Raw genomic sequence first — 27,885 nt, 5'->3', positions numbered from 1 at the left:
GCGCCCCCCGTCCACCACTGCGCCCCCCCCCACCATCCACCTCTGCACCCCCCCCCCAAAATTGCAGAGCTGGCTATAGCCAGGGGGGGGGGGGCAATGCATTACTCTCTCCAGGAAAAAAAAAATTAAATGATCCCAGGTTCCAATCTAATTCATGTTTAATATGGGATAAAATGCCATAAATAACTAAATAAATATAAACTTTTAACGTTCAGCACCTGATTCTCAAAGTGGACATATTCCAAACACTATAATGGAAATAAAATTATTTTTTTCTACCTTTGTTGTCTGGTGATTTTGTTTCTCTGATCATGCTGGCCCAGTATCTGATTCTGCTGCTCTCTATCTGTTCCCTTGACTCCGTTTCCAGGGCTTCCTTTCCATTTATTTCTTTTCTTTCCTCCTTTCTTCTTCATTTCTGGTCCTCCACAGACTTGACTGTACAGTGGATCCAGCTTCTGCCTATTTTCTTCATCCATGTGCAGTTTCTCTCCTCACTTTCTTTTCCCTCATCTAATCTCCTTCCTCTATCTTCCCTTCATGTCCAGCATTTCTTCTCTCTCCCTTCCCTGCCCTCCATCCATGTCCTGAAATTCTCCTCTCTCCCCTGTCCTCCTCTATCCATCCATACCCAGCAATTCTCTTCTCTCCCCTGCCCCATACCCATCAATTGTCTTCTCTCCTCTGCCCCCCTCTATCCATCCATGCCCAGCAATTGTTTTCTCTCCCCTGCCCCCTCTACCCATCCATGCCCAGCGATTCTCCTCCCTCCCCTCCCGCTCCCATCCATGCCCAGTAATTCTCCTCCCTCCCGCTCCCATCCATGTCCAACGATTTTCCTCCCTCCCCTCCCATCCATGCCCAGCGATTCTCCTCCCTCCCCTGCCCTTCCCTCCTGCTCCCATCCATGTCCAGCGATTCTCCTCCCTCCCCTGCCCTCCCATCCATGTCCAACGATTCTCCTCCCTCCCCTCCCCTCCTGCTCCCATCTCATGCCCAGCGATTCTCCTCCCTCCCATCCATGTCCAGCGATTCTCCTCCCTCCCCTCTTGCTCCCATCCATGTCCAACGATTTTCCTCCCTCCCCTGCCCTCCCCCCGCTCCCATCTCATGTCCAGCGGTTTTCCTCCCTCCCCTGCCCTCCCATGTCCAGCAATTCTCCTCCCTCCCCTGCCAAACATGCCCAGCGATTGCCCTTCGCCCCCACCATCCCCTCCCACTCCCATCCATCTTTTTAAAATACCTCCTTGCCGTTGAAGCGCCGCGTTAAAGTCCTGCTGCCCAAGCTTTTCCTCCCTGTTTGCTGCAGTTCGCGTGAACTTCGTGCCCTTAGTCCCGCCTTCTGACGTATGATGTCATACATCAGAAGGCGGGACTAAGGGCACAAAGTTCACGCGAACTGCAGCAAACAGGGAGGAAAAGCTTGGACAGCAGGGCTTTAATGCGGCGCTTCAACGGCGAGGAGGTATTTAAAAAAGATGGATGGGAGCGGGAGGGGACGGTGGGGGCGAAGGGCAATCGCTGGGCATGTTTGGGAGCGGGAGGGGAGGTAAGCATGGCGCCCTCCTACCATGCTTACCTCCTGCAATGGAGCCGGCTCGCCCCGAACAACAACCGGCTCGCAAGAGCTGTCAAAATTTAACAAGCGGCTCTTGCGAGCCGGCTCCAGCACACCACTGTGTAAATTGTACTTTAGTATCTCAATGCTAGCTCTGCTGGGGAGATCCATTTTGGGATAAAGCATAGTAGGGAAACAGAACAAGAATATGATTGATGTTTTATTAAACAGAATTGAAAGGATAACTGTGTCCCTTTAAAAAAAAACATCTATAGCTTCCAAAAAGATAGAAAACTCTCCCTTGTTATATGCTTGTTATTTAAAATATGTTCATGGTTTTTGCCATGTATCTGTCCTTGAAAATCATACTTTGTATTCTGTGGGTGCACAGGTGTGCTAATGATGGCTGTTGCCTACAACTCCTCCTCCTGCCGGATATATAGTGAAAGAAACCAGAAGTTCAGTGGTGCATGTTTTGTGCCAGTTCACCGCCGTTTTTCTTTTTGCTATTGGCATTCAACTTCAAGGACTTATCTGGCTGGATAATAAAAGCAGTTTATAGGACACGATCAATCTCGTAAATTTTCAGCAGTATCTCTGAAGTTTGTAGGTGAGTTTATTGGGTTTAAAATCATCAATTCTCTATGTACTTCACAGCTTTCACCTGAGTCTATATTTCACTTTAGTGAAGAGTTCTTACTGCTATATTGGTGCAGAAAAAAAACTGGATTCTTTGCAGACTATAATTATTCTGTTGATCCAATAAAAATTATCAAAAGATTTAACTATTTCAGGGACGGATGATGCCCTTCATTGTCCTTGGTAGGGAGAGGAACAGATAGTAAATGGATGGGTAGATTGGATAGACCATATGACCTTTATCTGCTGTTTTCTCCATGTTTCTGTTGTAAGAAAGACATACAACGCCTTGGGTGAATCTCATTCATAAAGGCGGTTAATAAATGCCAATAAATAAAATACAGTATGAGGTTTCAAAGACTCATATGCCACACATTTTTGGACATTTCTTATCTTCATTTCACACTGAGAGACTAGGAAACACATTCCAATAGTTGTATAGTTGACATATATCATTGACTAGATTCTGTAAATGGCGCCCAAATTTGGATGCCGAAAAAAATGAGCACTAAGTGCTATTCTATAAAAGCGCTTAGCATCAGGATCTGTACCCAATTTGGGCATGAGGATTTACACCAGCTGAAACTGGGATAAATCCTCGCACCTAAATTAAACATGGATCTTCCATGTTAAATAACACTGCACGCCAATTCTAGGAACACCCATGCTCCTCCCATGGCCACAACAGGAAAAAGTAGAGGCTGTCAAAGGACGAATCACCACCGGAGATATTGATCCAACAGTCTTTATTACAATGCTCAAAAAAGGACCTGACATGTTTCGACGCACGCAAGCGTCTACATCAGGGGTCAAACAGAAAACTCTATGAATAGAGGATAACAATAAAAAACTTTTTATCAAAAAATATGAACAGACATAATTGTGTTGCGACATAAAAATGGTCATAAACTAATACATATAAATCACTCAAATATTGATAATAAAATGAAATGTATATTAAAATGAAACAAAAAAATATTAAATAAATTAGCCGTGTATCCCCATGCTTGTCACCCTCTTGACCAACTTTAAAAAGGAAACTGCTGTCGGAAAGAGAATTCTGCTCTTACAATTTGATATGTCTAGTGCTTTTGACATGGTGAGCCATGGCATCCTGCTCCAACTCCTAGACTACTTTGGTGTCAGTGGAAATGTAGTAGCGTGGCTGCACGTTTTTTTAACCACAAGATCATACCAAGTTAGCTCTAACTCAAGCCTGTCGCCTCGCTGGAATGCAGACTGTGGTATGCCTCAGGGCTCACCGCTTTCCCCAACGCTCTTCAACATAATGTTGGTTCTTCTGGCCGCAGCCCTTTCCAAGTTAGGTCTCAACCCATTTATTTATGCGGATGACATCACTATCTCTATCCCTTTTAAAACGGACTTGAACGAGATAGCCAATGACATACAGCTTGGGTTACACAATGCTGGATTGGGCCAATACTTTTAAATTCAAATTTAACGCTGAGAAAACACTTTGTCTTGTCCTCTCCACTCCTTATAATAAGTTCACGACCTCCACCTTAATCATGCCTGGGCTTGTCTTGCCGATCTCTGAGTCTCTAAAAATATTAGGTGTACTTGTCGACAGACACTTAACTTTGGAGCTGCAAACAAACTACCACCAGACAAATGTTCTTCTCACTTTGGAAGCTAAAATGCATAAAACCTTACTTCCCTAGAGAAGTATTTCGAGGTTTAACTCAGTCTTTAGTCCTTAGCCACCTTGATTACTGTAATGGGATTTATGCAGGGTGCAAAGATATGCACCTGAAAAATTACAAACTGCCCAGAACACAGCTGCTAGGCTCATTTATGGTAAATCGAGGTTTGAAAGCTCAAGGCCCTTGCGGGAGAAACTGCATTGGCTCCCTGTAAAGGACCGAATAACGTTTAAAATTTGCGCTTTGGTGCATAAAATTCTCTACGGTGAAGCCCCTGCGTACATGGATGCCCTCGTCAGCTTACCACATCGAAACTCTCATAGCTCAGCTTGTTTGTACCTAAATCTGCATTACCCAATCTACTGTGGCCTCAAGTACAAAACCACTTATGCCTCCACCTTTTCCTATATTAGCGCACAACTGTGGAATGGCCTACCTAAATTCGTGAAAGTTATCTCTGACCATCCAGTCTTCAAAGGATACCTTAAGACCTACTTATTTGGAAAGGCCTACGCTCTTGACCCGCCCCGCTACCTATTGAACTCTATTTCTATCCTTATTTTCCCACCTCTGCTATTACTCACTTGTCCCTTTCCCTACATTGCCATTGATTGATGAAGATTTAATGTATGCTTTTGTAATTTATTGTGAGCCACATTGGGCCTGCCCGTGGGTGGGAAAATGTGGGATATAAATGCTGTAAATAAATAAATGTATTCTATAACTGTGTATAAATGCAAGTTTGCTTGTTAAAATGCCAAATATTGGCATTAATTAGCTCATTATTCAATGACGTGGACTCGCCCAAATTTGCACACACAATTTTTGGCAACTTTTACGAATCAGGGGGATAGCAGTGTTCTAGTCATATATGAGTGTAAGTGCCTACTCAAACGTGTAAACGACCTCTTACGGTATTCCGACTGGCATGTTTTTTGCCAGTAGGCATGTGCATGGGCTAAGCTTGGGCGGAAGACATATGTATGTATGTATGTAAATTATACAATACTATAAATTATGCTCATTCATGCATAACATCTAGGCATGCCCAATCAAAATACTAATGAGAGGATTAATGAATTAAAGCTCTGAAGGAAAATTGCTGACAGTCACAAATAGAATGAGTCAACAGAGCAAACACCCTTTTCAAAGAATTACCACTGGTTTTGAATTAAAGATTTACAAGTTTTTTGTAATTTGCTTATACACGCACATTGCAAAAAAAAAAAAAAAAAAGTAAATCTTTGAAAATGTGTTTGCTCTGTGGACTTACTCTATTTGTGACTTGAAGATCTAGGCATGGGCATTTACACCAACTGCAGGGCTGCTATAAGTGGCTGCACCTAGATGTACACCTATTCTTTGTTACTTGCACTATTATTTTGTAAAGAACAGTAGGTACCTACTTTTCTTTGTAGAAGTGGCTTACAATAGATGCCATAACAAGTGCCTACAGTAGACAGCCTGTCATAGAATTACCTTCAGAGGGAAAAAGTACAACTGGGCCTTCAAGACTGAGACAACGATGGCGTTCTACAAGAGCATCCCTTTGGTGGGGAGTTGTATTCCTATCTAAGTAGCCATACTTACTGAGCTCCTTATCTGCGTATCTTAATATTAAACTTGGACCCCTGTGGCAGGCGTTCTTTACGCCGAAACATGGCTCGTGTTGGGTCTGATCTTAATGAAGGACTCCTGTTGTCTCAGTCTTGAAGGCCCAGTTGTACTTTTTTCCTCTGTATGCTTTTTGTGTATACTGTATTACCCTCTCTGGTTGCATAGAATTACCTTCATAAATGTAAATACATTTAAATAAATGTATAAAGTCATTTTTTCTGAGATCCTCACTGTCTATAATTTCCTATCATTCCATGCTGAGCTGGAACTCTCACACATTGAAAAATATAGCACTTATTTATATCGGGCTAGGTCTTTCAAAGTGAGTTCTTAGCAGGCTATACTAAAGCTAAGTGGCCTTATATTTGTTGAGTAGCTAAATTTCAAATTCTGGGTGGACTAAGAGTTATGTTGTGAAGAAAGAGTTAGGCTGCCTGCAGGGACAGCCGATGGGAAATGCAGAGGGAAGTTGGCCCATGTGTTAAAAGCACACTTGCTTGATGGTGGGGTTGGCATTGGCTGCTTGCACTGATTTTCAGCACTAGCTTCCTACCATGCCACCCAAATCTAGGCACTGCCATAATAAGCCTATCCTACCTTCCAAAAGGGCCCGTACAGAAAGGCTCGAAATAGAGCCGCGTGCAGATGTCTGAGTGTGTGGCTTCTACTGCAAGTGAAATACTGTGCCATGAAGAAAGCAACTGGAATGCAAATTTTTGGAGCGGAAAACTTGTAGCTAATAAAGTATCACATACCATGTAAATGAGTTTATCTTGTTGGGCAGACTGGATAGACCTTACAGCTCTTTATTTGCCGTCATCTACTATGTAAGCTGATTGGGGGGAGGGGATCATGTTGGACACATGCGCACAAGGGTTTCTTGCTAAGCATGCTTCTTGTGTGCATGTTAAACAAAACGAAAAGTGTAAGCACATGTTGGGGCTTGTTCTTGCGCCTAAATATCAGCCTTGCAAAAATTCTTGCAAGGCTTATATTTAGGTGCAGAAGAAGCAGCTCTGCTTTCATTTTCAGTTCTGTTCAGATATGTTTGTTACCTCTGGTCTACCTTTGAAACTTCCAGATAAATCTCAAAAACTGACATGAAATCCTCTCTGCAAACCCTTCTAAGCTGCCCTAAATCTGGCAACATTTCTCACATTGTGCACATGTCAAAAGCCCTCTGTATTGCACAGAATATTCTCCTCATTGCATGGAAAATGAGCTCATTACCATACATTTTAATACAGTGTGTGGCCATGCCCACAAGGCCTCTCTGCATTCTGCACCCAATAACGTGTGCACACTCCATGGTAAAAGTGCAGTTAGGCTTGCAGTGGCTTTCTGTAGGGGCCCCAAAGTAAGAAGTGGGGTTTGAGGGCCCTGAAAGCCTCATTCTCATCCAACAGAAAAAGTTTAGCAAGGAGAAGCCCTGACATCCTTCTGCTATTCCCATTCCATAGGTAAAATTTGGTAGGGGCTGCTGACAGCCCTCTAGTTCTCGTCTTTCTCAAATTCTATAGATAAAGTTTGCTGCCAGGTGATGTTGATAGTGCTCTACCATTCTCCACAGATGAAGTCTGGCAGAAATTACCAACTGTCCCCCTTCCCCATCTTCCAACTCACTCACCAAAGGGAAAAGCCCTCCCCCTCCCTCTGGAAAAGTCCCCAGCCAATATGGGAGGGCACAGGTGGGCTTGGCATCTAGCAGTGCTGTGATGGCAAAACACTCAACATGGTAGTGTTGCTGTAACAGTAATGCTAGATGCCAAGTTGGAAGGCCCATAAGCCTGTCCTTTCAGCTTGGCTAGGGACTTTTTCACTACTACAGTTGGGGGTAAAAGGTGGTACACCTTGCCCCTTAAACCTTTTATGTCTGTCCGTTGAAAGAGAACTTAAAGAGTGCTGATACAGAACAGGGTTCCCTACAGAAGCTTATGTGAAATATGGTCCACATACAGTGACCCTTATGTGTGATTCAATTTGCATATTTGAACTGTTTTTCAAGATGCACAAGATAAGTACAAGATAGAGTTTTCACTTCTTTTTTGAATTTCATGTTAATGTTTTTTAAAGAACGACTGCCAGTTGTTTTTCACATTATTCTATGTGCAATGATTAAACAATAGTAGAATCATGCTCTTTATGATGTCAGGGGTCCTTTTACTAAGCTGCAGTGCTAGTGCAAACTTACCACATCTTAAAAGGGCTTACTACAGGACATGCGGAGGCATCCTACGGTAAAAGCCCAATATGCGCACGCAAACCACAGGCTAAGAATTTTTTATTTTTCTTAGAGGGGGCATCTGAGGGTGGAGAGTGGGCATGACAGTGTGAATTAGCGCAGCCACATTACCATGTGCTTATTAGCGCAGGAGCCCTTACCACCTGCAAAATGGTGCTAATTTTTGGTAATGGCTCAGGGGAGCCAACTTTTCAAAATTATTGGGGGTGCTAAACCGAATAGAAATGTCCTCTCCCTGGACACAATCAAGGAATTTGCTCAATATTGGGGGTGCTCAAGCACCCACAGAGCCGACTCCTATTAATGGCTGGGTACTTATGGCAACAGTAGCACATGCATTAAATCAAAAAACAAGGGGACGAACCCTAAAAAATATATTTGTGTAAATATTAGCACATGGCCATTAATTCAGAAAATGGAAAATCAGCCATTTTCCAGGTGCAGTAAATATGGCTTAGCGTGTGGGAAAAACCCACGGTAGGCCATGCTAAGGCCACTTTTTACTGCAGCTTAGTAAAGGGACCTCATAGTGAAGCAAAATGGATGTTCTGATTTGTGCTACTGTAGAGATAATTTATATATATACACTGCTTTATATATCATTTTTGATGTTAGAAATAAGAGGATCAGCATCTTTTGGGTCCACATTTTGTTCTTATCCCTTATTAATTGCTGCTGCTGCTTCATGTGCTGTGTTACAGATTTATTCAGCTTTGTGTTATCTGTTCCCTCAGGACATAGGGATGCTGGAATGTGTAGACCTTGTCAAGTTCATCTTAATTTGAAACACCGCTTGAAGGATGCGGCATCTAGGCAGTTTACAATGAAAATAAAAAATAAAAGCCATTTGGAGTAGGAAAAAAAAAAAGAACCCCCCCACCATACTTTATAAGAGGCTTTACGTTTGTAAGAGCTTCTTGTAAAATAGTGCGGGAATTCCACACATGCTGCCGTGGACGTTGGAACTGCCCTCTGTATGACCTTTCTTAAAATGCCGCTCATAATACCCTCGCAAACGTCACTCAAGAAATGTGTTGTTAACGAAAGGCATCATACTTTGTCTATTAGCCTTCGTGTCTATTAAAAATCAGTTTGAAGCCGTGCACCTTTCCCCCACTTGCAGGGCTTGTTACTGTGGACAATACCCTTTATGAAGAAGTTGTGTTTGACTAGTGAAAAACATCGGAGAAACATCATAGTAACATAGTAGATGACGGCAGAAAAAGACCTGCACGGTCCATCCAGTCTACCCAATAAGATAAACTCATATGTGCTACTTTTTGTGTATACCTTACCTTGATTTGTACCTGGCCTTTTCAGGGCACAGACCGTATAAGTCTTGCCCAGCACCAGCCCCGCCTCCCACCACCGGTTCTACTACTACTACTTAGCATTTCTATAGCGCTGCCAGGGTTACGCAGCGCTGTACAAGTTTAACATGGGGAAGGTCAGTCCCTGCTCAAGAGAGGTTCATTTTTATCTACCTTACTGCTATCATTCCCTTTAAATCTAGGATCATTCCTCAAACAGATCCTAGATTTAAAGGGAATGATAGCAGTAAGGTAGATAAAAATGAAACAGATCAACTAGCCTTTAAAAGCTGGCCAACAAATGTGTTAGTCCAACTAAAAAAAAAAAAGGTATTCCCGTCGTTTTCTTCTTCTTTCTTTTATTTCTACTTATTCACCTCAAACAGATCAGATCTCTCCTTCTCCCAAGAGGGGAAGTACCAGGGCTAAAACTCATCAATTTGTTCGTAAGGTCGGTGTGAAGCTGCTCGCTGTACAGGTGACAGAACGAGCCATCAGTCGCCATCGGGTCCTCATCACACGGACGTCCCGTTTTTTCTCGTTCTATTTGCAAATCTCGCCCAAGTAGACTAACTTCCGCCAGGGATGTGGTGACGTAAGCGGAAGTGAGGCAGCAGAACGGTGCGTGGAAGTCAAGTCAAGTGTTGTAGAGTCGGTTATTGAAGAGAGTAAACGGGCGCTAGCAAACAGAAGATGGTAAGTTCTGCAGTGTAGAAAGAGTCTGATATATGGGGGGGGGGGGGGTGATTGAAGTTAGAATGTGGCTGGTTCTGGCTTTACTACGTCTCTGCGACTTCTGGAGTCTCCTGCTTTCTGCTTCTTCTTTAGAGCCCAAGCCATGTTCTGTTTTGCTCACTCTCTGCCCTACGGGCTACGGCAAGCCTTCGGTGCCCTCCCCCTCCCTCACTGCCTTTTGGTTCCTGGCTGGGATGTGAAGTCGCAGAAAATCGAAAGTGAAAGACGCCTCTTTTTGCAGCTGCTTCGGTTACAAAGCAAATACTTATTGGCCCTCCCCCCCCCCCCCGGCTCCTGAGTTCTTGTGGGGGTGGGGAGGGCTTGGAGAGGCTCACCCGAGTAGTGATCACTACTGATTTTTCATAACATCTGGGGCTCTTGACTTTTTAAACTGAGTGTGTGTGTTTTCTGGTAGATTTAATGCTTTAGATGTAATATTGTCTCATTTTCTTTGCCCTCCGAAAGTTTTCAGGGACCTTTATGTTAAAGGATGGCAAAGTAAAGGAGACCTTCCTGTGCCCCTCCCATGCGCACACTTTCTTTGAGTTCTGCCTTATAGAACTTAGGCACTATTGTATAAACTTAGCACTTAAGTACAGTTACATGTGCAACTGCCAATTGGTGCCAATTAAGGGTCATTATTGGCAGTTAATTTATACTTAAGTTAGGTGCTATTCTATAACTTGGGTGCCTATGCCATGTATAGACTGTCAGGTGGCAGTGGGAAGAGTGAAGTGGATTGCAATACTCTAGTTCCCTTTTGTTTTTGACCTGTACAAATAGAATTAGGGGACATGGGACTATGTATATATACTTTGTGGTTGTCAAGCACTTAAGCTGGTTCACATATCAGTCATGCCACAGCATTCTGAATTAGAGCTGGTGGAATTTCTAATGAACAGTACTACTACTACTACTTAACATTTTAACATTTCTATAGTGCTGCTAGGGTTACGCAGCGCTGTACAGTTTAAACAAAGAAGGACAGTCCCTGCTCAAAGGAGCTTACAATCTAAAGGACGAAATGTCAAGTTGGGGTAGTCTAGATTTCCTCAATGGAGGTGTAATGGTTATGTGCTGAAGGCAACATCAAAGAGGTGGGCTTTGAGTAAGGATTTGAAGATGGGCAGGAAGGGGGCTTGACGTATGGGCTCAGGGAGTTTATTCCAGGCATAGGGTGAGGCGAGGCAGAAAGGGTGGAGCCTGGAGTTGGCGGTGGTGGAGAAGGGTACTGAGAGGAGTGATTTGACCTGTGAGCGGAGGATGCGGGTAGGAACGTAAGGGGAGATGAGGGTAGAGAGGTACTACCCTATGCTTGGAACAACCTTCCTGAGCCCTTACTCCAAGCCCCCTCCCTGCCCGTCTTCAAGTCTTTGCTTAAAGCCCACCTCTTCAATGCTGCGTTCGGCACCTAACCCTTACCGTTCAGTAAATCCAGACTGCCCCAATTTGACTGCCCCTATCGGACCGACCGTTCACTTGTCTATTAGATTGTAAGCTCTTTGAGCAGGGACTGTCTCTCTTTGTTAAATTGTACAGCGCTGCGTAACCCTAGTAACGCTCTAGAAATGTTAAGTAGTAGTAGTAGTAGTACTAATGAACAGTATGGTTTACTGTTATTTGGTAGATGTAATAAAAGTGTGCTGCTTTGTCAAAACAATGCCTCTGTTATACTATGGATTAAAAAATGATCCCTACTTGTTACAATGTAAGCCGCATTGAGCCTGCCAGGTGTGGGAAAGCACGGGGTACAAATGTAATAAATAATAATATGTATTTCATATATATATATATATATATACTTGAGTGTGATTAACATTGTAGTATTGGTGTACCTTCCATCCACCATGCCGACTGCTAAATATTTTAACACTTTGAAAGTACAGAAACCTGTCTGAACCCTAGCTACCATTTGATACGAAAAATCTGTCTATGTTCAACCTTAGGGGCCTTTTACTAAGCTGCATTAAACAGCTAACATGGGTTTTACCATGCAGTAGACAGTAGCACGGCCCCACTTTACTAACCCCTACATTAAAAAAAAAAAAAGTAGCAGCTGTGGTGAAACTCCCACATTAGCTGCTTAACATGGGAGAAGGTGGGATCTGGGTGTGACATGGGTGGGTGGAGGATTGGCTGGCAGTGACAGCTAGCAAACGGGGCGTTACCATATGCTAGCTGTCAGGAATGCTGATAGTACAGTTGAACTTACAAGCTGTAACTGGACTGTGCTACCAGTAGTGCACTAGCATTGCACCCTGTCAGTGAAGGCGCAGGTGGCACTCATCCCTGCACATACACTCCTCCTCCTGGCACCTAAACAATGTAGCAAGTCTCCCTAGTTCCCCCACCACCATAGTCACAGCAACAGCCAGTTCCCCTCTCAAAATTCTGCCCTTCCCTGAGAAGCAATCTCCCCGATAGCCTGACTCTCCCCCCACCCCTAAGATCCTACCATGGGTCTCCGTGGTCATCCAGTGTTACGAGGTTGGCAGCTGAGTCCGTCACCCCCCCCCCCCCCCCCCCCGTTGGTCACTTCACAGTACTGCAGTAGTACTGCCAGATGACCACTAGGGGTCATGGTTATTTTGGATCACAGTGCAGTCTTGGGTGGCAGCAGGGAGGCTCACCAGATACTACTGGACCCTCAGTGAGAACCCTGTTAGGTGCCAGAGGGAAGGGTGGAGGAGGGTCAGCCTGTTGGGAGGGGGGATTAGCAGTTGCTATGACTGTTGGGGGGGTGGGACAAAGGACTTTTTAAGTTCAGGTGCTGAGAAGGAGAGCATATATACGGGAGTGGGGAGAAGAGTGGCAATGGCACATTTCTCTGTTTCTTTCCTGGACTAGCACTACGTTATATGCCATGGACGCTTATGGAGATGCTCTGTGCTATCTGGCACTACATGTAACATGGTGCCTGTGTAGTAACTTTTTGCCTCCTTCATTTACCACACAAACTTTATAGTTATGATGCATTAAACATATGGTCAGTGCATAATTTGCAACACTTTAGTAAAAAGGCCCCTTGGGTATAAGTGGCATCATAGAGATTTTTCAAATAATTCCTTGATTTTATGTATGAGCTCAATCCAGGCAGGAATATTTAACTATGTAGGCTCTCTACCATGAGTCTTGCATCAGTATGTCAAGCTAGGGTAGAACAATTTGTCTCGGAAGGTTCTCTTTGCAGCTGAAGATTTGTATTTTCACTAGGTGTTTTTAGATCTCGATAGAAATTTGAATTAAACTATTGTTTGCCATAGTTGATCAAATGGTACTTGGATAATTTTAACTGTATAATGCATAACTCTTTTATGTGTTCCAGAATACCAGGGGACTAGGGTCACAACTGAAGGACAGTATTCCAGTTGGTGAACTTTCCTGTCAGAGTGGAGCATATGGATTACAGGATACTCTGCGCACAGGGTATGTTGGCTTTTGTTTTTCTAAGGCTTTTCCAACAAAGCTAAAGCTTCAACAGCATGCACAGACCAACTGAAAATTGTAAGTGCATGTATAACCTGCCCACCCTGTCATTTTATCCAAGCTTGCGGAAGGCACAAAACCAGTCTTTTACTTGGATTCTTCACCTGGCTGCAAATTTTGCAAGATAACATGATGCAAGTACTGCAGTGAGTGAATAAATTTGAGAGACTGACATAATACTCCATGTACTTTTGCTTAGTAGTGAGGTTCATTCTTGTCATGGTATGTGCAGAACTAACCCATTTGGAGACATTGCCCCCGAGAGAATATTGTGTTGTGTCTCTTACCCTGGGATTTATTTTAAGCATGCAATGCATTTGGTACTCAGTGGCAATAAGACTTTAGTCATATATATAGGAAACGGTATACTGTGGTCTTCCTAAGTACCAGTTAAAAAGACTTTATTTGGTATAAATTATGGCTGGACTGTTATTAATGAACTAAAAGAATTTGTGATCATGTTACACCAATTCTAAGGGAGTTGTATTGGTTGCCAGTTGAACAAGGCATAAGATTTAAGATCTTGAGTCTTTTTGTTTCTGATTGGTTAGATGGCCTGAAATATTTTAAAAGCACCTTATGGCTTATGAACCATCGAGAAGACTATGCTCGTCTCAACACAAGCTGTTAAGAATACCAGGTAGAATTAGACTTAAAGAAAATGCTTTATGAACTTTTGGTAGTATGGGCCCTAAAGTATGGAATGCTATTCCTTTGGAATTATGTCACTTATGTAGCTATAGGTCATTTAAAAAGCATTTGAAATCTTTTTTTATTTTTATTTTTAAGAATACCTTTTAAAAATTTGGGGGGGGGGGGGGGGGGGGTTGAAATGGAAGGCAGGTGCTTTGGGGGAGGAGAGAGACATTTTTATGTTTGAACATTTTTTATTGATGGGTCAACCAAAGGTGTACAACCATTAAACTTCCAATACATTGTATCAGTACTTTCAACATACATTGGTGTAGGCTGTGTAAAGTCTACCATCAACAAGTTTTTCATGTTCTTCCCCCCCCCCCCCCCCCCCCCCCCCCAGCCACATCAGGGACAGGACTCGCTTATGAATCAGGTTGTCTGGAAACAAATCACAAATGGTTGAGCAATAAACTTTTGCCTCATGGGCTCAGCCCTTGTATATATTGACCCCATATTTGCATGAAAATATTTTTCCGTTTCGGGTTACCTCTCACCTCTCTAGCTTCCCAGGTTGCCATTTTGTGTATTTGGTTCTGCCGGTGCCAATATGCAGATGGATCCTGGGATATCCATATTTGTAATATGGTCTTACGAGCTATCAGGCAGACCTTATGGCACCGCAGCTTGGGTCCTTTCACCTGCGAGTTAAACGCGGACTGTGTGTCCAGCACATAGTGGTCCCACGTCCCCCCTGCCGATGTCTGTACCGTTTTAGTCAGGAAGTGCTGAATTTGCCTCCAGAATGCACGAATACTCGGGCAAGCCCAAAAGGCATGAAATAATGTGGGAGCTTCATTGTCACATTTAGCGCATTTCGCATCCTTAGGAGTCATATGTCCCCATTGTTGCCCTGAAATATAGGCCCGCATTGTCACTCTATATCCGCTCTCTCTGAGCCTCTCGTCTATGGTGAGCTTCGGAATGCGTCTCAATGTGGCCCCGACATCCCAGTTTCCCCAAATGCCCCCCCCCCCCGAGTCTTGTTCCCACTTGTGTTTGATGTATCCTAGGTCTTTGGTGGGGCCCCTTTTCACCAGTGCACGGTTTATAGTTGACACTGTCACTCCTACCACCTCCAGGGCCTGAAAAAAGGTTTGTATCTGATCGCCAATTTTCGATCGTAGTGTGATTTGGTTAAGGCTCAAAATGTAATGTTTGACTTGTACGTATGCAAAATAATCCCCCCATGCGTTTCCTATCTTATTTTGCAAATCCTCAAATTTGATGATGTCCCCCTCCCTACTAAGCAAATGTTCCACCTTAGTGATTCCCTGTGCCTCCCACCTATGAAAGGCCTGATTTGTTTGTCCAGGTTCAAAACTCGGGTTCCCTCTAATCGTTAGGAGTTCTGATGTTTCTGGCATTCCCCCCATAGTCCTAATCAATGTCTTCCATGCCTTGCGCATAGGTTGCAACAAGTGACAGTGTTTTAATGGTGCCGGGATTTGTCCCTGATCTAAATGCGTGCAATGACATCATATGGGGTAAAGTATTCCTGTTCCAGTTCCAATGGCGTGAATGCATTAGATTGGCTTACCCAATCTCCTATGTGTCTGAGTAGACATGCTTGATTGTATATGGCTAAGTCTGGCATTCCCAAGCCCCCTCTATTCCATCCTCCCTTCATCACTTTGGCCTGTATTTGAGGTTTCTTTTTTGCCCAGCAAAACCTGCTGAGAATTCTATTAATGTGCTCTAGGTCTTTATTTTTCAGGCACAGGGGCAATGTCTGCAGGAGGTATAACCACTTTGGGAATATCACCATGCGTATTAAATTTATCCTGCCATTCAGGGAAAGTGGCAGGCCCTCCCAGCTATTTAGCCGACGCCTTGTTCCCTCTAATAAGACAATATTTAAGTCGTGCAGCTTCTCTAGCTCCATAGTCAAGTGGATTCCCAAATACTTAAATGATCCCTTTGCCCAACTCAAAGGGAAATCCTGGTCCCATGATTTTCTCACTTCCTCAGATGAGGCTAATGCCTCTGATTTAGTCAGGTTCAGGCTCAACCCTGCGTAGTCCCCATATTCCTTTAAAGTCTCCATTAACACCGAAAACAATTTCTGGGGGTCTGTGATCAGTACCAAGAGGTCATCGGCAAAAGCTGCTATTTTAAATTCGGCCTGACCCATGTGCACGCCTTGTATCGTCGGGCTAACTACGATGTCCCGGATCAGCGGGTTGAGTGACAAGACAAACAATAATGGCGACAAGGGGCAACCCTGTCGTGTTCCCCTATGTATTGGGAATTCCGCCGATTCCATCCCATTGACCCTTATCTGCGCTTTAGGCTTGTGGTAAAGGGCCCGCACAGCTGATACAAATCGACCGCCAAATCCGTACTTCTCTAACGTGGAGAACAGAAATGTCCAGTGCACTTTGTTGAACGCCTTTTCGGCATTGAAACTAATCAAGGGCTGGCATGCCCTTATATTTCCTCCTCTCTAAGGCCCCTATGATTTTCCGTAAGTTCTTGGCTATTACCCTACCTTCTACGAATCCGGTTTGGGCTTCATGTATTAATTTTGGTAGGACTTTTTTCATGCGATTGGCCATTATTTTCGCGAGTAGTTTAATTTCCACATTCAGAGGGGAGATTGGACGGTAGGATTCCACACTTTGTGGGTCCCTGCCTGGTTTTGGTAGCACCACTATTGGTGCAAGGGATAGACCCTCCGGAGGTTGTTCCATGTCTACTATTTTGTTGTAGTAATTAGTTAACGTCGGTTCAATGTGGTCGCCTAAAATTCTATGCGTAAACCGTCTGGGCCGGGCACCTTTAGTAGCTTCCCTTGTTTTATACCCAGTGTTACCTCCTCCATCGTAATTGGTAAGTTTAATTTATCTTTCTCTCGTTGGTTAAGGGCTGGTTATTCTAGATTATCTAAATATAAAGACTCCGGCAGTCCCTGTTCCCTTGGTTTCGCATAAAGGGTACTATAATATTTGGCAAAGGCCTCACATATCTTCTCCGTTTTATGTTCCATTCTCCCTTGTTCTCCCCTCACTTGCAAGACCTGTCTCTTGTTCCCTTTTGGGGTGGCTAGTCGTGCTAACAAGCGTCCCGCCTTGTTCCCAAATCTTTGTAATTGAAATTTATAATAGGTTTGAGACTTCGTAGCCCGTTGGTGTAACAACATGTTTAGTGTGGTCTGAAGTTCTAGGAGATTACTGCGGTGGCTCTCAGCATGCGTCCTGCCATAAGTCTGGCGGGCTTTACATATTAATTTACTTAACCATATTATTTCCTTGTTACGAGCTGACCTGAAATGGTGGTAGTAACTGATTATTTCACCACGCAGCACTGCCTTTGCCACTTCCCAAAATAAAAGAGGGTTCTCTGTGTGGGTTTGATTCAGTGTTGCATAATCCTCCCATCGTTCTTTTAATTTGGCTTTAAATTTCTCATCTCCCGCTAGATCTAACGGGAACTGCCAAGAGTTTCCCTGGGGTTTCTGCTCTCCCCATTCCCATTCGAGACATACCAAGGCGTGGTCTGAGATCGTGTAAGGCCGTATACGTGTGTCCGTTACCTTTTCAAGCATATTTTCTGGTATGAGTATATAGAGGAGAGAGATATTTTTAATGTAGATGAGGATTTTTAAACATTTCTGAAACTTGCTTCAAGCTTTGTCTGGTGAGGTGAGTATTCAAACCATGTAAAGCAAGATTCCACCTTGCAGTCTGCTCAAAGCCTTTTCCATACTGAATAGAATATCAGCTGGAGGCCATTATTGACAGAAGGGGAATTTGTCAGGCTCTTAAGGGGACCTCAACATAAATATGTGAGAGATCACAGTGGGGGTTACACATGTTTCCAGTAAGAGGGGAAATATGTGGAATGTTGGTCAATATGATCATTTCCGTTTGGTTTGTTTACTTCTTATCTTGTACTCCTGTGGGAACTCAGCACGGAATTCCCCACCCCTGCAGTACTTGCTGCTGCCTTCACAGAATTCTGCACGGCAAGAGGAGCAGAAAGTGAACCTGGTCACTTTCTTCTTTTCTGCTGGATTAGACCTGACTGTTCACGTGGACCTTGAATCAGGGTATGGTATATACGTTGGTATAATAGTTGCGACCAACTGACTAATACTATGATGCATCAAATGTGATCCAGTCGTGAGAGGAGGAACCGTGTAAAACACTTGGGGCTAGATTCTATATATCACGCCTAAAAAATCGGTGCCGAAAGAAAATACGCCTAGGCATATTCTATAAACCATGCCTAAATTTATGCGTGGTTTATAGAGTATGCCTAAATCTAGGTGTAGTTTATAGAATATGCCCAACACCTGTTTTTTGTGACTATATTTAGTTGTGGCTATTTAAGCCATTGAAAACCTGGTGTAAATTCCAGTGCCTAAATTACACTCAAAACGGGCATATTCTATAACAGCGCATATAAAATCTAGGAGCGCCCACAATCCGCCCATGCCTGTCCCATGGCCATGCCCCCTTTTCAGATCCATATCTTAGAATTTACGCACATCACTTTATAGAATACGCTTAGACATTTGTGCGTGTAAATTCTAATTAATGCCATTTAGTTTCAGTAATTGCCTAAGTTCAGTTATCGGCACTGATTAGCTTGTTAAGCTAATTAAGTTGGGCACACAATTCCAGAATATGACCAGATTTGCACGTAGAACTCAAAGTCGCATTATATAGAATTCAGGGGTTGATGTGCAGCTGGATTCAGTTCATTGCTGTTTTTTGCTCTATTGGGAATTATCATCTTGGATTCTCTGTTTTCTCCAGACCAGAGTTCCTTTTGGACAACTGTATATGATATTTTGCCTCTTTTTCTGTTGGACTGGTTTTCAGGAATCCTTTCAAGGCAGTCAAAAAGGAGGTAAAAAAGGTGGCTCTGGGGGTTCCACTAGAAACAAAACTCTGCAATGAAGATTTAGAGGACTGTGCTCTGGTTTAGTTAGTGGGTGGACTCTTGAAGCATTATTAAGAGGGTGGGCCCATGTGACCTTGAACCAATGGGTCTTTGGTCACTGCAGGGCAGATTGATTCAAAGGTGGAGAGCCGTCTGGGCCTAGTGTTTCTATTGACCCTGGACAGGCTAAGCGGACTGTGGTTATCAGATCTTATCAGGCTGAAGGTGGCAGCCTATGTCCTTTGGATCTTCAGTATCAGGCATTTTTGCAGGAGGGTCTTGACAAGGTTTTGGCATTGAATTCCTTGAAGGTTCAGGTAGTCACCACTGTTTGTTACATGAAAAAGGATCTGAGGAAGCTAGAAGAATGGTCTAAGGTTTGGCAATTAAAATTCAATGCGAAGAAATGCAAAGTGATGCACTTAGGGAATAGAAACCCTCGGGAGATGTATGTGTTAGGCGGGGAGAATCTGTTAGGTACGGATGGGGAGAGGGATCTTGGGGTGATAGTATCTGAGGATCTGAAGGCGACGAAACAGTGTGACAAGGCGGTGGCCGTAGCTAGAAGGTTGTTAGGCTGTATAGAGAGAGTTGTGACCAGCAGAAGAAAGGAGGTGTTGATGCCCCTGTATAAGTCGTTGGTGAGGCCCCACCTAGAGTATTGTGTTCAGTTTTGGAGGCCGTACCTTGCGAAGGATGTAAAAAGAATTGAAGCGGTGCAAAGAAAAGCTACGAGAATGGTAAGGGATTTGCGTTACAAGACGTATGAGGAACATGTATACTCTGGAAGAAAGGAGAAACAGGGGTGATATGATACAGACGTTCAAATATTTGAAAAGTATTAATCCGCAAACGAACCTTTTCCGGAGGTGCGAAGGCAGTAGAACGAGAGGACATGAAATGAGATTGAAGGGGGGCAGACTCAAGAAAAATGTCAGGAAGTATTTTTTCACGGAGAGAGTAGTGGATGCTTGGAATGCCCTCCCGCGGGAGGTGGTGGAAATGAAAACAGTAACAGAATTCAAACACTCGTGGGATAAACATAAAGGAATCCTATTCAGAAGGAATGGATCCTAAGGAGCTTAGCCGAGATTGGGTGGCAGAGCCAGCCGGTGGTGGGAGGCGAGGATAGTGCTGGGCAGAGTTATATGGTCTGTGCCAGAGCCAGTGGTGGGAGGCGGGGCTGGTGGTTGGGAGGCGGGGATAGTGCTGGACAGACTTATACGGTCTGTGCCCTGAAGAGGACAGGTACAAATCAAAGTAGGGTATACACAAAAAGTAGCACATATGAGTTTGTCTTGTTGGGCAGACTGGATGGACCATGCAGGTCTTTTTCTGCCGTCATTTACTATGTTACTATGTTACATGGGGCAAATTCAGGATCAGCTTGCATAGGGTGATGTTACCAACAAGTGGTTCTTAGTCTCCATCTGCTGGCTGAATAGACTGGAGGGCTTCCAGGAAAGGAAAATTTAGAGGCCTGATTTCTCTTACTGTGTAATGGTACTGTTACAATTTTGTTCTCACAGCATATACAGTGATATAATGGAAGTCTAGTTTATTGAACTATTTGATTTTGCTTGCATACTTTGCAATGAAAGTGATTTTGTTTGAAAAAAAAAACCAGTGTAATGTACTGTAGTTAAGATATGTTTTAATAAATTGCCCTTTCTTTGTATTAGATTTTGGTTCCTTTATTTTGATGTTTGTGCTCTTTCCACTGTCTTCTCCCTTCAAGATTCAATTAACCTTGGATTTGCATTTTACAGTTTTACCAGTGTGAAAAATGAACTTTTGCCATGTCACCCTTTGGAGCTGTCAGAAAAAAATGTAAGTCAGATAATTTCCACAGTGAATACGATAGGAAATAAATCCACATTTAATCCTGGAGAACTTGTTTGTAATGAAAAGAATGCAGACTGAAGACAGACAATCCAGTCCTGAATGGAATATTACAGTAATCGATCCCAGAATAGAGAACATTAGTGCAAGAGAGCAGGGTACTACCCACTTAAACGTCTATGATGGAAAAATAATATGTCCCGACTACCCACTTAAATCTTTGTATAAAATACAGCTCGTAAAGAATGAAGTAGTTACAACTGTAACTAGGTCACCCTTCCAGGTGGGAGCCGGGGTCGACCCTGCTTAGCTTCCACTGGCTTCTGTCCGCTTTCCTAGCCAGCCACCGCACTTTTGCTCTCTCTCTCTCTCTCTCTCTCTCCACCTTGCCAGCTGCTGAGAAACTCAGTCCCACTCCGACAGTAAGAGCAATCCAAGTTCTTTATTGTTACAGATGTCGGCCTTATTGAAACACCTCCAACCATCAGCAAACTTCAATTCATTTCCAGTTACAGGCTTTTGTTTTAAATCCTCCCCAAACCTCCAGCCGCACTATCTTCACCGCAGATAGTTTTGGAGATTTAGCTGGAACCCCCTCCTCTCTCACCTCCTACAGTTTTAAGTTCCCACAATGCACATGCCTTTCTGTCTTAAAACCCTTCCCCCCCTTCCACAGCTCTACCTCTTGGGAACAGCCAATATGGTAGCAAGTTGTGCTTTCCAGTTGCTCCCCCACTGCTTTGCTCCCAGCTTCCCCCAACTCCACAACCGGGGCAATGCTGAGGCCACAAAAGCTCTCACCCTGTCTGCACGGGTTAGAGCCAAACCACCCACCTCCATACATTCCCCTTTACCTTCTCCTTCTACCTCTTCTTTATTCCACTCCATCTCCTCCTCCTCCCCAAGCTCCACCAGCTGTTCCCCATCTCCCGGATCAGACCTCTTCTCCCAATCAGTCATTCCTCCCTCCCCCTCCTGGGAGTTCAGCTGACCCTGCACTGGCTTCTGGGGAGTGTAGTTTTTCTCCTGCATTACAGCTTTCCCTGGCAGTTTGATCCCTAGAGGGCGCACTGCTCTCCTAGCTGGGCTGAATGACCGGGGATGATGCCGGCTGAAAGAACCACTATCCCCTTTCCCTCGCACCCGCCCTCCGGAGTGCTCACACAACCCAAAACAAAGGCAATGGGTGTAACCTGCATTTATATACATCGCTAGCCATGTGATTAGGCAGAGTTAGTTTTATTTATGAAATCAGATTTTCAGGATACCAACTTGCCCTTTCTTGACTACTGTACTCCTTTTCAAAGCACATGGACTTACAAAGTAACTTGGAGGCATATTTTCAAAGTACTTAGACTTACAAAGTTCCATAATAACGTAAGGAACTTTATAAGTCTATGCCTCCGCATTGCCTTCCTGGTTTTGCATTTTTATGATGAGCTGTGTGTGTTTTGTTTTGCCTGAAATCTCTTGGCATGATCTGCATGGATCTTCAAATCCAGCTTTTCAGAAGTTTATGCTGCATTCCTGTCGTAGCAGATTTCTGACTGGCAGCAGCACATTTTCTAGTGACAGATTTACAGTCTCTCTGTTTGTGGGAATGGCATATGAGGAGGAATTGTAAAAATGTGAAATACACTTGTTTTAAATTAAAATAGATTCTAGAAAGAAAACGAACTAAATCACCAAGTTCTACCTTGTGACCAAAATATTGTTGTGGTATTCCTATGTTAGTGTAACAGAAGCCAGCTACTCTGAAATAGCTTGGAGGTTTAAAATGCTGATGTTTACCATTATATGTCAGTAATTTGAAGAGTTTTTCTTCACTGTTTGGGACTAGCATGCAGGAGGAGCTTCCCTTCATGTTTCTCACTTATAGCCCAATGCTACTTTATAAGATCAGAATGGCTGGGGGTCAGCCACAAGCAAAACCCCCAGAAATAAACTCATAATTGCATAGGAAAATTCATTTTAATTCCAGTTTTTTGCTGTTTGTATCCTTTTTCCCTCAGACAGAGCGCTTTGGGCATGCTTTTTAAAATCTTTTCAGTATCTCTCTACTTGAAATGCAGCACTTCAGAATCTTCTTTAGTTTCAGGCAAATGAAGAAAAAACGAATTTTTCTACATTGAGAAATATTCAGGGAATACATGCACCTCTGAAACTACAGATGGAGTACAAGGCAGTGAAACAGGTGAGCTTCTTTGAGTGGAGGAGTAGCCTAATGGCTGTTGCAGTGGCCTGAGAACCAGCGGAACTGGGTTCAATTCCCACTGTAGCTCCTTGTGAATTTGGGAAAGTCACTTAACCCTTCATTGCCTCAGGTACAAAATAAGTGCCTGTATATAATATATTAAACCGCTTTGATTGTAACCACAGAAAGGCAATACATTAAATCCCATTCACCTTTTCCTTCTGTAAATTTATTGGATTTTTGCATATCCTGAACAGTCACTTTCCCACAAGTGCACACAATAATATCTGCTAGAGCATACATATGTCACTATCAGGCTCTTGATTCTTTAAACTATTGGCAGTTTCTAAATCATAATCTTTCATGTGCTGCTACTCTTCACTGAATCGTTTGATGGTTCTTATGAAAATGGACAAATTGAACTTATTCAATTTATTGGAGTAGGGTTAATTTTTTTTCGGTGTTTTTCTGGTGAGACTGAAGAGTCTAAATTGGCAGATACACTTTTCTCTTGAGCCTTGGAAGTGAATTTTGCAGTAATATTTGCTCTTTTATTAGTGAATGTGGTGCATTTCCCTTAAGGTACCAGGAATGTGGAAGTGTGTGTTTTGGGAAAGGCTTATTACTGGTTTTCTCTTGTAATGGAAAAAAATTAGTGACCCACTTTTCTTTTAGCCAAATTTCTTACAGGGAAATGAATCTTTTATAAGATCACAATATTTGTACACTTATCTTCATAATAACTTTTTTAATTTCATTTTTTCTTCTATAGATAATGTCCAGTGACCCCTGACTCATGCTTTTCAGATGTTCTTAATGTATCTGACATTAAGAATTTCTCATTTTTATTTCCCACTGGGAAATGGACCTGTTCAGTTTGTTTGAAATCATAGGGAAGTTAGAACATATTGTTATGTTTTCAAGTATTTTGAAAGCTGCATATGGTCACTGGCTAACTCCATATCTTGCCTAGTTTCACATAAGGGAAAAGTCTCCAATGAAACTTATTACTCATGAGATGAGATATATACTCTTGCAGGATGACCTGCAAGAGATAATAGATTATATGTATCCTGAAAGGTCTATGGAGTGTGCTTGAACATCAACAAGATGAAAATATCGTCAGTAAAAAGCATAACAATGCTATAAAAACTGGACCAAGTTAAGAAATAAAGCTGTGGAAAAAGTTACTGAATTCATACTTCTCAGTGCTAGGATACAGGAATAAAATAGCGACTGACTGCTTCACCTTTTACCATGTCCCAGGTCCCCACCCCCACAAATCTCCCTCTCTCTTAACCTGCTGCCAGCTATTGCTCTCCTTCCAGCTAGTCAGTCAGTCCAACAATGTTGGTAGGGATCAGTCAGCCCCATTTAACTCTTGTTCCAGCCAACTATCCTTTACTTTGCTAGCTGTGCTGTTGTTGAAACAGTTTTGTATTGTAGATATGGCACTTTTGGGACTCTCAGTCTGAGACACACGATGCCTGAGTTTTGCATAGCTTCATGCCTGAGATCAGTGTGGGAGTTGAAGGATCATGTGGCTGGACTTACTGAGAGCCATCTAATGCCATCCTGACAGCTACAGCTATTCTGATAGTTTTTTTTTTTTTTACAGCATTTATAATTTATATGCCACATTTTCCAAAATTGCTTTGGTTCAATGCGGCTTACAATAAAAATTATAAAGAAATACTAACATATTGATCAATATAACAACCAGAATTGAAAATCTTTCTTTTTCTGCTCCTTAAGCTTCTCCTATTGGGTTTCTGTAGGATCTGTTGTGACTGGATGCAATAAAATATACCTTATGCTTTAACCTTCCGTTTTTTACTATTTGAATTGTAGTTCTACCCTCTTCCCACTTGTTCAGGTCTTGTCTCTAGAAAATGTTCTTTTTTGGTTACTCTGTGTGATTTAGATTGTATGCCGCCTCAATGGTTCCTTCCGTAGGTGGGATAGAAAGTCTTAATTAAACGTGAAACTTGAATTAGATCAAAGAACCGGCGAACAGATCCTAATCCAAAAATCCATTAAACACCTCAATTACTAACTTCATTAAAATGTTTTCTGAAAATAAAACGGCTTTTAGATGTTTTCAAAAACTTAAATAGCTATTCATGTCTCTCAAATGTTTGGGCAGTGAGTTCCATCACTTTGTACATTGATAAGAGAATCCTGCAGAATATATTGATTTATACAGCAAGCTCTGACAGGATAATGGAGAGTAAGAAAATTCCTTGTACCTTGTAGTATATTTCTTAGAGTTAATTAATTAATTCAGACATGTATCCTGGGCCAAGACCAAAGATTATTTGATATACCAAGGTGCATAACTTAAAGGCAATACACGCCTTGATTGAAAACTAGTGTGAAGCTTGTAAAAACAGGCTTGCACTATCAAAGCGCGATTTCCCTTAGTTCAGCCTTGCAGCTGTGTTCTGTGCCCATTTGTGTAACTTCTTCAAAACTTGCTCTCTACAACATGCATATAATCTATTACAATAATCAGCATGAGCTAATACCATAGTTTGAACTAGCATATGAAAAACTTCTCTAGGGAGGCATAAAAATCTCAGATGCTGCAATGCAATTTATGGTCCCTATGGTCACCAGGTGCCCAGGGTTTGTCAAGCCTCAACTTAAAGTATTCTTTGGAAAGTTTTGATTGATGTAATTTCCTTACTGTTTTTTTTTTTTCTGTAGGTTCAACGTCTCCCTTTTCTTCAGAGCTCAAACATAGCGCTGGACACACTGAGAGGGAATGATGAATGCATTGGTTTTGAAGATATTCTAAATGGTAAATAAAGGCTAGTTCCACTGTACTTTAGATGCACTACCAATTGGGCATTTCATTTACCCCAATACATTGATTGGTAGATGTCATATTGGGACTTGGCTAGGAATGCAAAGTTCCTAGTAGCCATGAACAACAGCTTTATATAGTAGCTGGTCATGGAACCAACAGGAGAGGGAGCTACCTCTTGCATCTGATTTTCAGTAGAACACAACCTGGTGTAAGGTGGTGGATCTGCTTGACAGCAATTAAATTTAATATAGACATACAACACTAATCATTTGAGTTTAAAAAAGGAGACTATGATAAAATAGGGAAATTAAAAAAAAAAAATCCTAAAAATAGTGGTTGCCATTTTGGAAGCCCAGATAACATATATTTAATTCATTAAATATAATCGTACTATAGTGAAGTGAAAAAAGGCAATTAACCTAAAAGGAATCTTCCAAAAAATGGAACGCAGACCCAAATGAGAACAATGGGAATGAGCATAAGTACTTCCTCCTTTTACTTGTAAGTGCTGCGTGTTAGCAGGGAATCAATTGGCTAACAAAATTAGCTAGTTGAGTTTTCAAGATATCAGTAATGAATATATGAGATAAATTACATAGACAGCAGAACCACTGTATGCATGTTCTTTTAGAATACCCTGAACCAGACCTGGTTTTGGAACTCCAGAAATAGAAAAATACTGACCTCGGTGTACATTCAGTTTATTAACTCTTCTTAAAAATTTGTGTGTACAAATTAGATTTTAACATGTTAACCTTCAAATTAATGCATATTTTAAAAACTTCTAACTTGTTAAAGCAGCTTTGTTTATACATATATATGAATCAAATCAAAAAAAGTTTGAAAATTAGGCAAAAAGGTCAAATCTACTGGACACTTTTTTTTTTCCTGTGCACGTCGCTACTGAGAAAATGTACACTTGTACAACCGACTGAAGGGGAAAGGCCAAATGAGTGTTTGCATGGCTATTCTGACATTTCTTCTTTTTTTTTTCCTCCTCCTGTAGACCCGTCACAAAGTGAAGTCATGGGAGAACCACATGTGATGTTGGAACATAGTCTTGGTTTATGGTAGAAGACTGCCCATTTGATCTTTTTAATTGAAGAAAAAGTGGAGGGATATTGTGATGATACACCGTAGTACATTTCCAGGAATTGTAGATTTTTCCTTGCACTGCAACATAAAATGATGCAAGTGGCAAATTTGCAGTTTAAAGTTTTGGCTTACATTCTCAGATACCATTCTTCATTAAAATAGTTACTAAAAGCTTACCATCTGGTTATGTATTAACTGTTTGATTTGTTGCTGCTGTAAAAAGTGTGTGGCTAATATTGTTAAATTTTGGCACAGGAGTTGGTTGTAATAGCAAAGCATGTAATTTGAAGACAAAACTCTTAAATTAGTGAACATATGTTGAATCCAAAGTGTACAAGAAAAAGCCTAAATATTAAATTTAATGCTCCACATCTCTACAAACTAGACTTTTTTTGTGACTACATCACAATTTAATTTTCCATAACAATTTTAAACATTTTTTATTAAACTTTTTAAAAGTAATTTTGGTGTGGATTATGTTAATGATTTGATGTCTCTTTGTGGCCATATTGCTTTTGTTTTGGTTGAAAACAGCAAATCTTACATCTGCAATCCAGCCCGCATGTTACCGTGAAATGCCCATAAACATCAAAGAATTATAACTGACCAAACCAAAAAGGTGGATAAAAAGACTTCAGGATAAGAGCTATAGTATATGCATCAATAACATTGGCCAAAGCTCATTTAATCACTGGTTAGAAAATCACCAAATCAAATATCAGCAAAAGCTTTACACTTAAAATCAGGGGCATAGCCACGAATGGGCCTGGGCCCACCCAGTAGTTCTGTACTCTTGCAAGTGCTGGCACAGAGGGAGCAGGTATGGGGAGTTGATTAAGGATAAATGGGAATTGGAGGGCTGAGGGAAGGAGTGAAATGGGGAATGGGATAGCTAGCGGTGAGAGAAGGAGATGGAATTTGATAGGTAGCTGAAAAGTAAAAAGAAGGATGAGAAAGAGGGCAACATTTTAGGGAACAGAGAGCGGCAGTAAAGAAAAAGGAAAGATCAATATGTCAAAGGTGTAGCGAGGAAACGGAACAAGAGAGGAGAAAAAACATATGGGCAGCAGCTGCTTGAAGGCGAATTAGCAGAAAGGACAGCAGAAAA

At 42.3% G+C, this 27,885-nt stretch overlaps 1 protein-coding gene across 1 annotated transcript; it reads left to right on the top strand.

Moving 5' to 3' along the window:
• The first annotated feature begins 9,618 nt into the window (after positions 1–9,618).
• POMP (proteasome maturation protein) lies at positions 9,619–26,953 on the top strand. The gene is made up of 6 exons (XM_030200348.1): positions 9,619–9,726; positions 13,091–13,191; positions 20,604–20,664; positions 22,769–22,870; positions 25,580–25,673; positions 26,689–26,953. Exons 1-6 carry the CDS (start codon positions 9,724–9,726, stop codon positions 26,754–26,756), a joined length of 429 nt encoding a protein of 142 aa, XP_030056208.1. The 5' UTR covers positions 9,619–9,723; the 3' UTR covers positions 26,757–26,953.
• Positions 26,954–27,885: the final 932 nt, after the last annotated feature.

Source organism: Microcaecilia unicolor, chromosome 4 (assembly GCF_901765095.1).
Source record: "Microcaecilia unicolor chromosome 4, aMicUni1.1, whole genome shotgun sequence".
NCBI lineage: Eukaryota > Metazoa > Chordata > Amphibia > Gymnophiona > Siphonopidae > Microcaecilia > Microcaecilia unicolor.
This window is presented reverse-complemented; position numbering and strand designations above follow the sequence as displayed.